Source organism: Anopheles cruzii, chromosome 2 (genome assembly GCF_943734635.1).
Source record: "Anopheles cruzii chromosome 2, idAnoCruzAS_RS32_06, whole genome shotgun sequence".
NCBI lineage: Eukaryota > Metazoa > Arthropoda > Insecta > Diptera > Culicidae > Anopheles > Anopheles cruzii.
Window position 1 is genome coordinate 56,868,932 of NC_069144.1, and position 11,333 is coordinate 56,880,264.

At 51.1% G+C, this 11,333-nt stretch overlaps 1 protein-coding gene across 1 annotated transcript; it reads left to right on the forward strand.

The window, feature by feature from the left end:
* Positions 1–1,895: 1,895 nt before the first annotated feature.
* Positions 1,896–10,301, forward strand: LOC128267933 (uncharacterized). The gene is made up of 3 exons (XM_053004897.1): positions 1,896–2,114; positions 5,155–5,318; positions 8,724–10,301. The coding sequence occupies exons 1-3, from the start codon at positions 2,048–2,050 to the stop codon at positions 9,900–9,902; spliced, it is 1,410 nt and encodes a 469-aa protein (XP_052860857.1). The 5' UTR covers positions 1,896–2,047; the 3' UTR covers positions 9,903–10,301.
* Positions 10,302–11,333: the final 1,032 nt, after the last annotated feature.

Consider the following 11,333-nt stretch of genomic DNA (forward strand, 5'->3'; position numbering starts at 1 on the left):
GTGGGGAGGGTCGATGGAGCAACCGTTTGTGTGCTAATTGTCGCCAAAATGTGCCATCGTCGACACTGGAGAACCCGTCCGAATAACGAGAATAACAGTGTGCGCGTACTGGGTAATTGCCACAGGACCGGGGTTAGGTTTACTGGGAAAAGCGGCCAACTCGGTTTAATTGCGCACCCGGCAAGCGCAACGAACGAAGGAAATTAGCTCCAGCTCCAATAAATTGTATAAACCCGATGGCATGACGGAAGGATGATTTTAATAAAATGCGCTCCAAGGACAGGGACCCGTAATAAGATGTGTGTCCGCTTATCAAAACTCACCGAAATCGAAAGACGGATTAATTGATTACTTGCGGGATTACGGGATTCAGACGTAAATACGTTTCGAGCCATTGAAAGTGGCACATTATTCACTTGGCGGCCTATTTTTTCGTAACCGAAGAACTGAAATTCGAGAAGGGAAGGGAAACGAATTCACTACCGTCAATTCCGAGCGATATCGCCAGTTGATAACACTTGTTTTTGGGCCTGTCATTGAAGGTATGGGACTTAGAAGATGTGTGGTTTCAGCAAGACGTACGGGGAGTGTGAAAGAAGTCAAGACGGGGTAGCACAACACAATTGGCCCTCAAGATCATGCGATATTTGACATCGTTGGTCTTTTTCCTGTGGGGCTACGCTAAAGATCGCGTTCATGTTGACAAGCCTGCAACTTTGGAGCATTTGAAAAATAATATTCACCAAGTTATGGCCGAGGTAAGACTCGAAATGTGCAAAAAAACAGTCATGGAACGTTATCTTATCAGAATCGACTGTTGCCCTAGGTCCCGAGACGGCCGTCTGAACGATACTGTGTTTCACGCATAATGGCAAAGCACAAAATTTATAATTAAAAATACGTTCGAGGAGCGGATGGCTCTGATAATTCGGCTCCGATCGTTTCGGAGATGAAACAGCCGACGCTGGCCAAAAGATTGTTAACTCCATTCCGATCGTGGCGGGTGCTCCAGTTCCGAGCAGCCGTCCTCGGGGCCGGTCGGAGTGTTCTGAAACTCCAACCCTTTGAACTACCTTTGAAGTCACGTTTCGATGCCGGCGCTGCCACGTATGATGCAGGGTCTGGTATATGACCGTAATCGGTGAATGCCACGGCTGCGGGTCGCCACTTATTCTCGGCATCATTTTTGGAAAGTGTGCCTAAGGTTGCCGTCGGTCGGGGCACAGACGCAGGCGCTGCAATAGCGAAGGGCTGTTACATGCGTACGGCTAGACTACTTACTACTACTACTACTATTACTGCCAGCCACCAACAGCTTCAATAAACTCATTACATCGGCGGATTACAACACTCTCGCCAGGAGAGCGTAGACGCGAATACCCACCGTAAAGCACGATCAATCACGGTTCGCTTTGTTCGAAGTGGTTCGAAGCGGCCAAAAACCTTCCACCACGTGGTACGGGACGATCATTTCGCGTGTAGAGGACCGTCCCAGCTGTTCGGCGCACAGGTGGTTCTCACTCTCTCTCTCTCTCTTGCCTGCGGGTTGTTTATTTACATTCTCAGCTCCAACCGAGCACGTGCGTTTGCGGGCCGCAGCGCTGCATAAACAATAAAATCCGCCATCAAATCGGCCTTCTGAGAACCGCGGCACCGAAATCTCTCTCTCGTTGGTGTCCACTCTCTCTCGGTGTCTAGTGGTTCCTCTCAGTTTTCCACGCGGACCGCGCGCGGACCGTTGCGTTAGTTGCAACAACGATATCGATTTAGTTTGCGGCAGAAAACGGTCGGTGGTAGTAGTGCGCGAGTAGCTTGTCGTCGTCGTCGTCGGGTCGGTCGGTAGTGCTGCGTTGCGGTTTTCCTATGCTTTATGCTCCGCTTCGGTTCTCGCAAAAGGGGCACATGTTATTGGAAGGAATTTTAAACGAAAAAATCAAAACGTCGTGCAATGTGATGTGATAGAAGATAAGGGACGGAGAAACACAAACGAACGGCACTTCCGGGCTCACAACACGACCAATACGCGCCACGAAACCCGCAGGATACTATGGATACGTATGTGAAAAATCTGCTCAACGGCTGGAACATGCCGGAGCTGATAAAAGTGTTTCAAGGTAACATGATAAACATCATCATGCCGGGTGCGCGCCTCCCATCGTCACAAGTCACGAGCCGTGCGCTGCGATGCACCACCGCCAGCTTATTAGTTTCCCATGGCCCCAAAAAGGCCATCCACGATATGCCGAAGAAAAAAAAACATCGGAATGAAAGCCTTTTTTTGGGCTTGTTTTGGATAAAAATAACACACATTAACGCAGGCAGGCAGGCAGGCAGTGGCAGGTTGTGGCGTGCGCGGGGCACGTAGTGCGCCGTGCACTATGTTGTGAGCGCCTTTTTTCGTGCCTTCTCCCTGCCGTGTTGTGTTTACTTGTTTTTCGTGTTCACAATTGCAACGCCCAGTGCCCGAAAGGAGTGAAACGAAACGAAATACAATCAGTCCCGGAATTAGATAGATGGGAGTCAGTTTTTCTCAAAACCGCCAACAGTTGTTGACCGCAAAATAAAATGAAAAGTTTCAAAATATCACAACAACCGCGTTGCGGTGCGCCTGGGAAAACCGACTTGCCCCCGGTAGCTCTTCCGGTGATGTCCAGTGCTAATGTGTGTGTGTGTGCGTTTTGGTACAGTGCTGGCCGTAAATGTGCCGGGGACAACTGAAGTCACTGCAAAAGGGTTTGCTCTTCGAACTGTTCGGATCTTGCGAGCCGATCGTGACATGACGGATTTGCGTTCCGGAAGGCACCGGAAATTGCGTCCACGCGCTCTCTTTCTCTCTCTTGTGTTGTCTCTGGCACACACACACACGCAGACGAAGTGATTGTTTCGCAACCGTAACCGCTTGCCTTGAAGCAACAACCCACAAATGCCACAGCACCGCACCCGGAGCTGGAGTGAAATTCAATTTGAATTGCAATGAGAATTATATTTTACAGTCTCGCCTTCTGGCCGCTTTATTCATGTGGTGACTCGGGAAGTTCTTCGCACCCTGTGGCTCGATCGGGTGGAAGCGTCTTCCACAAAGCTCACCGGCCGCCATTAGAGGGCCGGAGTAGGATTTCAGCTGAAAGTACACTTCTTTGCAACGGGTGCCGCCTTGCGTGTGTGTTGTGTCTTTGGCGTGTAATATAATGCAGATTGCAACCACCGCCCGCCGCCGGCCGAGGCGCTCCCCATTGCCGTGTGCATCGCTCCACCGCCCCTAGCTGCAGCTCTCTGCAGTAACTTGGAAATCTTTCCGCGCCGGTACACTGCCGCCACTGGCCAGCGTTAAGTTACTCAAGTGAAATAATCATAATGTTGCCGGTTGGTGGAATAGTTCGACTTTCAACCGTGCTGCGAGTTAACTCGATATGCTCCGAGCGGCGCCGGTAACACGTTACAGTTACAGCGCAGCTCACCCCCAGCAGCAGCCCGTTCCCAGCCCTGAACGTGTGTGTCACCTGTTGCACACTATGGCCACGGAACAATTGTGCATTGTTTCACGGCACAGAATATCGTGGTGGCCGGCCGCGTGGTTCCCACAAGTCTGTGAAGAATTTTTGGGGATTTTCTCTCTTTGGGGGTCCATGAAGAATCATTAGGCTCGGTTCGAAGAGCTGAGCGTAAGATTCATCTCCCCACTCGCTTCGAAAACTATCGCCACGGGCTGTGGAAATCACTGACTATTGTTTCATGGCCTAACCATTTAATTATGTCAAATTCTGGGCCAACATTTTGATCGCTTGGAACAGCGTAGCTCGTCAGCTTATTGGTCGCGTTGGGCCAGTTGTTAGCGACCTTTGACATCGTTGAATAAATTGGCTTCTTCTGTAATGCGCAACCTTTTTACCGTACTACCAAGGACTGAAGTGCTACGTTCAAGTCCATCCATTAGAGTATCCCTAATTCGACGGCCAACAGGTCTTTCTACACTTGTACGCGGGAGAGTGTCGTATGAGGCGCAAGTCGAGCTTATTTAGGGATTCCAGCTATGTCTAGAAATGGAGCGGATCGTCAACCATCTAATCGACCGGGAGTCGTTGGGTATTCCAGCAGACACTAGAAACTAGAGAAAGAGAATACATGGAACAACCAGTGGACTAGTTGTCAAGTAGCTCCTAAAATAAAAGGCCTTTCAGCAGATCTTTAGGCCATGCGCAAGTTGCTGGCCCTTACCAAAGGACTTGGACGCAAGTGTCTCAATCACTCGCCAGCCACCGAGCAAACATGAACCGCCATGCTTACGCACGCCGTTTCTGCCTTGTCGAGGTACCCGGCGGGACATTACAACCTACGCCACCAGCCAGTATTGCGTAATATCGAACCGCCGGTACTTCCTGGCACTCCTGGTAGTGTCGAGCAGAAAGGGGGGGGGTGCAATTTTCCCGAGGCGCATTCTCTCTCTAATGTAGAGTGCCACATGTGGGGCCACCGCGTTTTGTCACTGACAGGGCGCCCTGGTCCGACCGACGAGTCCATATAAAAAGGCTATGATCGTCGATCGTGCCACGTCCCACCACACGCGTTCCGTTCCACGACAATCGGGGCTTCGGCGCGCGGTTTGGTGTAGTGTAGTAATCGGTTAGGCCGCGAGTATTCTACGCGCGTATTCCCGGGAGTTGGTGTTATTTTTTCTGCGCTCCATTTGCCGCTGTTTGCGGCGTCCCATTTCCCAGTCAAGATAATGCTCACTTAAGCAGTGCTGCTGCCGTTTAATGCCTACCATATGGGCCACAGAGCGAGCGAGAGAGCGGTTGTGAAGGAAAATATGCTTTCAGCCCTTTCCGATCGTGTGACTTGATGGTAGTTGCGTTGGCCGACCGCCTCTCCGACGTGTTTATCGTAGAAGTTGCCGTTTATGCCCTGCTTTTTATGTGATCGCCTTTATGTGCCTTTATCATCCGATTCCCTCTCACACACTCATTCCCTCTCTATCTCTATCTGTTTCATTCCATATTCATTCCCGGTTCCCCACGGCCGGGTTTGTGGGGTATTCTCTCCGGTTTCACGGCGCAATTTATTCCATAATGCGGGAATATCATCCGGACCCCCCGGACCCCGGACCCTGGCTGAACTATTCGTCACAATTGCTGAACATCAACTCATCGCCGGCAGAGGAGGAAGTCGATGAGGCCGCATTCAAGTGCCTGAAGTACGATATGATCAAGGAGATAATACCCCGGATTGGCAAGCGGGCCAAGTTTGTGCAGCGCTACGAGGAGTACAAGGAGAACCTAACGGAACGGCCCGCATTCGCCGAGCTGCAGCTGGACGAGAAGGTGAGACCGGAGGTGGTTTTGGTTGCGATTTGACAGTTCAGGTTTTGCCATTTCCCGCCTCGACTTGAACCATAAAAAAAGAAGTTCCTCTGGCCGCCTGGTTGTTGCGGGCCGGGTGTCGAAAGCGAACCAGGCATGCCAGGCGAAACCATATGACGCAGGCATGATAAGCGAGCCGCCCGGAGTCGCCCTTCCTTCGACAAACAAACGGAACGACCGGAACGAATATTGGGTACTTCCTCGCGATCATGTCACACAGAGACCCCGGTCGGGCTCGCTTATCTGAAATTACCCGCACGAGAATATGCCACAAGCCCGCCCCAAGCCCGCCCCAAGCCCCCGGTCAATGTTGTCCGCCTGTCATTCCACGACAACTCCACGTTGCGTGTGCTTCGTCACCGGGTGACTTAATATTCAACAGTGTTGCCGCCGCCGTTGCCCCCGCCGTCGGGGGGTCGCGCTTTGGTGCCGGGGTCAAATGGCCGGCCTAACGCCGCTGAATGACATTAGCGTACTTGCGATACTCGCGCGGGATCAGAGTTGGCTTTGGGCGGCTTTTCGGACTAGGAGCTTTACCCAAGTTGAACAGAAGAAAACAGAGCAGCCGAAGTAAGAAGGAGTCGCCGTTTCGTCGACTAGGGCAAGGTCCCTATCTGAGTGTGTGCTCCATTTAATAGGACCCGTTTCTCATTTACCATCCGGGAGAGACACGTGTGGGACCCCATTTGGGAGTTTTTATTACGCACACACACACACATTTCTATTAAAACTGTCCGCGGGGCAATAATCCGCGTTCGGTTCGTTCGTTGAAAGTTGGCGCAAGTGTTGCGCACGAGAGTATTCTCCGGCGCGCCGCCCGACGACGTCTAAGACACCCCGGCCCCCTTTCCTCCGCGCTCCGGTGGCCCCGTTACGTGTGGATTCTCGTTTTTCATTACTCGTTTATTGTGCTCCTATTGGGGGACGCGTGCTCCGCCGCAGCGATGTGAGATGGGACAAGAAGAGGCATTCCCAACTTGGCCGCCGTTAGACAAGCGAGGTGCCCCTTCGTTCTCTGGTGTCTCCGGCCACACTCGGTGGTGGCTCTTGTGCAACTCTCTCTCTATTCGCGCGGTAGTACTCTACTAGACAGTGTGGCCCATTGTGGTGCCCGGCGGGCTGCGTATTTCGAAATTGGTTCACAAGCAGCCACAGGTTGGGTGTTTTTAATTCGTTCGCTTTGGCAAGTTCCGAGGGCTTCTGGAGGTTCGAATTTTTACCATCACGAGAGTCGCCGCACTGTCGGGACACCCGGCTCTGACGTCGTCAAGATCGAGCGGCCGCGTTCCGAGCGCCATAAAGCGGCATATTCACAAGCCGCGGTTTGTTTGCCTATTTTTCGAATATTCAAACGGGTCGGTCTAGTTGCAGGGGCACAGCCGTGTGGTTCGAAATAACCCGTGGCCGTTTGGTGGGCACGGGATCAATGCGGTGCCATTGTGTGTTTACAAACACTGCGGGTCTGCGGGCTGGCTGGTTGTTGTGAGCGCCAATCGAGGTTAGTTTTTGTTCAAAGTGGACTAATTTTTTTTTGTGTTCACCCTCCCTGAGAGCCCACCACGTGCCGGTGCCGGGTTTGACATGTTCGTTATTTTGAATTTAATGGAGTACTAAAAGGTGAAAATTATGCATTATTTTTCCCACACGCGGCCCCGGACTAGATGCCGGTTGTGCTGGCCTTGCAAATCCGCACTCACACACACACACACCTTAACACCCAAAACCATTAGCATAACGAACGGATTGTGTGGTGGTGGTGAGCAGTTGAAGCACGATGGCTGGTCGAAGATAAGCATTTCTTCGTCCGCGGCATAGATGGCATCATAAATCATCGATCTTTCTCTCCCATCACACGCGGGCGCACACACAAGACAGACTCTCACGACCGATTCGTCGACGAAATTGGAACATAAAATTGCGCGCGCCCGGCTTATGCTCGCCGATGCGATGTAGGACTGAAATTAATGTTCGGTGCTTCATAAACGACGCGAGTCTCCTAGTATAGTGCTCCAGGTGCTAGGCTAGGTCGTGGTTTTTGCCACGTTTGGCACTCAAACCTATTACCCTACCACACACACACACACCGCATTGTGTTTTTGCCAGCGCAACAGCGGCCAATTCCTGTTGTAGCGTTTTGCGTGAAGAAACGCAAATGGCTGGTGAAAAGGGGGCGCCTCGGGAGTGTTAAATAAAACATTACCGAACCTCTTCCCCCCCGTGTTCGTACGCCATCATACGGCCGGCGCGGTGGTGAGCGCTCATGTCTGGGCTCCGTCGTGTACCGTACCAGAAATGTAATGTATTTATTCCACCCCGAGGGCTGGCTGGCGGAATCTGTCTTGACATAGTTTTGGCGGTTCGGGCTTCAAAAGCCATCCCCCGCGCGACTGCGCCGGCTGTGCCCCGTTTCGCTCTAGCTCTAGCTTCGCCGGTTTTATTAGTTTGTTGAAGAATTTTCAACGAGTCGCCAGCCCCAGTCGCCAGCCGAATAATGAAATGCATTGTGGTTCGTGTGTCTTCGGCCCACGGAGCCTCGAACTCTCTCTCACTCTTCTTCGCGGGTCTACGAGATAAGATCGCGCTTCGGTCTCCGAACCCGCCGTAAGGGTAATACACGTGAGGGCAAATATTCGTTCAAATAAAGTACACTTACAAAACCGATCCGATGCTGCGTGCGTTGTTGCTGTATGCATAATGCGTGGCCCAACTCTCTATGTGCGCTGGGCCGAACGGACAAGAAATTCTCTCAACCCGCATTTACAATGCTGTGGCGGCACTGCGGTGTATTCCGAACGAAAATTATGAATATTAATACACCGGACCAGGCTTAGCCGCCGTTTGTTCAGCTGGGAAAACTCTTAATCGCCAATTGATCGCGCTCAGCGAAAGACGGAGCCGGCCAATCCCCGACGGAGGGGCGGGTGGTGCCGGGGAGCGCAATCGAATTAACCATCTGATCGGCACACGATGACTGGTCCTTTTCTGGCCCGGGTTGCTGCTTTCCCGATCGATCGAAAATACGCGATCATCAGCAGCTTTGGGGGTAGCTTTGGAACGAAGGTTTGCCGAAGGCCCCGTCGGATTGATAAAGATTTGACCGATGGTACAGGCGAAGCGATGGGATGCAAGAAAATGGAATAAAATTGAGATCGATCTGAACAATGGCTGGGCGTATGCTGCGGGGGGGATAGGAGTGAAACAGTCGTGGCAACTTTCACGCTACCTTCGCTCGGGAGAAGAATTGCAGATTTTCTAAAATAATGAGGCAAACTAAATAGTGTTCAGTCGTCAGTGGATGGCAGATTACTGACCCATTTCGCTAATAATGTTAACTATCCGCTTCGCTCCGTTTGGTTCCGGTTCCAGGACCGATTCTCACCGCAGTCGACCACGCAGAAGCCGCCGCGCATCGATTGGGGTCGCATCGAGAAGGTTTGCGGCCCGGTGCCGATCTATCTGAAAAATCTGCTCAAAATGTGCGGCTACGAGGCGGAGAGCAGCCTGCGGAACCTGAACGACGACGACTTCATCGACATGGAACGGTTCGCCCGGGAAGAACTGATCCACCTGGTGCCGGCGACGCAGTTCTACTTTCACATCTTCTGCAGTGATCCGGCGCGCGAGTTCCGGCTGGTGCCCGGCCACCGGAAGCTGCTGCTGCAGATCAGCGCGTACCTGAACTACACCAAGGTGGCTAGCGAAATCCAGCGGCCCGAACCTCCGGTTCTCCGGGTCCCGACGGAACTGACGATCCAGCGAGAGCGCGAACGTGAGCATCGATTGTTGCTTCAGCAGCAACAGGCGCAACAGGCACAACAGGCTCAACAGGCACAACAGGCTCAACAGGCACAACAAGCTCAACAGGCACAACAACAGCAGCAACAACAACAGGCGCAACTTCTGCAGCAGCAGCAACTGTTGCAGGAGGTGGTCCGGATGCACCAGCAACCCCTGTCCGAGATGCAGGAGCACATGCTGACCGAGATCAAGATGTCGCACAAAAACTCGCCCCTCGCGTTCGAACAGGCCACCGTCTTCCCGCCGCTCAGCGACGAGGAGCGCATCAAAAAGATCCAGGGCTGCATCGTGAAGCTGATCGATATGTGGAGCGAAAAGCAACCGATCAAGCTGCAGATCACGGAGGAGATGATCAACGTGACGTACGAGACAAACGGTTATAACGCCTTTATCAAGTGCCCAATGTGTGCGGTCCAGATCAAGGTGTCTAAGCTGCCAACGAAGAAGGGCGATCGGTTTGTGATCTCGAACTTCTCGAAGCACATCATCAAGATGCACTTTTCGCAGCTCACCGAAGGTGGCGGTGGGCTCCTTAACACTTCCGGTGGCCCCGGAACGGACCGCCAGCTGACGCTCGAAAACGTGGCGGCATACTACGGGGGAGAAAACTCCGACAGCAACCCGTACGATGACTACGGATCCGGGAAGCGCCAGAAGCTGGAGAGCGACGAGGACGACCCGATGCCACCGCACTTGCTGCACCCGTACGTTAGCATTAAGGACGAAATCATCGATCTGGACGCGTAGCACCGGGCGGGTGTACTGTCACGGTGGTGCGGGTGTTTTGTGCCCCAAACGTCTGCGTTGCCCTACGCTAGAGAGAGACAGAGAGAGGGGTCGCGCTCGGCACGATATTTCCATTTTCCTCAAAACGAACCAAATAGAATAATAATAATAATAGGTGGTAAATAGTACCGACAAGAAAGTGGTAATGAAATTACGAGCCACCGGCGATCGGTGATGGATCGTTAACGACGGACACGAAAGAAAGGTGGGAATTACTTTTAATCGAATAGTCACACGCGAAAGCGAAACCAGAGGACTATGGTACGCGAAAAGACTTGAGCACTTTGAGAACAGTATGGCTGAAATATGATCTTACCGTTTTCTGTGAATAGCAGATAGCAATAAAGACATTAGGTTTAATGCGCACCGAGAGCTAATTTATAACAGACGAGTAATCGAATAAAGCAAGGTCTTGAACTGCTGATTTGTCCATTGTTGAAAATCGCGACCGAATTGCGAAAGAAATTTATTTCAAAACCTTCATACTTTGCTCGAAATGTTCCCGAACTTTCCAAACATTCTCGAAATTTTTTGGTGTGAAATGAAATATTTCATGAAAGCTCCGTAACCGTTCCGAACCGGTTCAGGCTCGGGCAGTTTCACACCTCTAACTACAAATCGTAAAATGTAATGAAGATAAATTAGGAACAATTTGCAGCACCAAATAAAACACAAACCCACCAATATTGGCGATAAAACTACAGCTTAAAGCTAAAAGACCAATTTTTAGGCAGAAGGATGATTCATAAAATTGTTACAAACAGAAAAATAAACTTCTATTTGCAGAAAACGAAGCACATTCTACAACATATGTAGCTTCGATATTTACGAGTCTCTTATCGGGGCAACAACTACGATTTTCAAGCTTATTTTGTTGCACTCCATTCCTGTGGTTGTCCAAATGGTTAAAGAAAAAATCGTACAATTCACGGTGTTCGGTTGTTTAATCTCAAGTCGTTCCACGGGAGTTTACCAATAGCGTGTGACGTCAATATAGCATCGGATAGTTTTTTTTGCCACTTGCATGATTGCGGCCGTTGAGCGATGGGCAGTGAAGGTAATATTTCCGTACCGGCACTCTTCACTTGTTACGATCGAGGCTTCCCCGTGGCGGTTGTTGGTACTTGGACGCGTGAAGGTTAAAAGTAATTGTTCACTGTGATTGGTGAGCTCGCACTCCCTTTTCGCAGGCATTGGAAGATTGGGCCAAAAAGAATCGAACGTGCGTGACGATCATGCTGTTATGTTGAAGCACCAGCTAATGATGGCATTACTAATTGCTCAACCCGGCATGTGATCCCTTGTAAAGAAACGCATTAGACAATGTTCAATTTTAATAGGTTTATTTTGATACAAAATGAACAATTTTTCATTCTGTTGCGGTCTATAGTC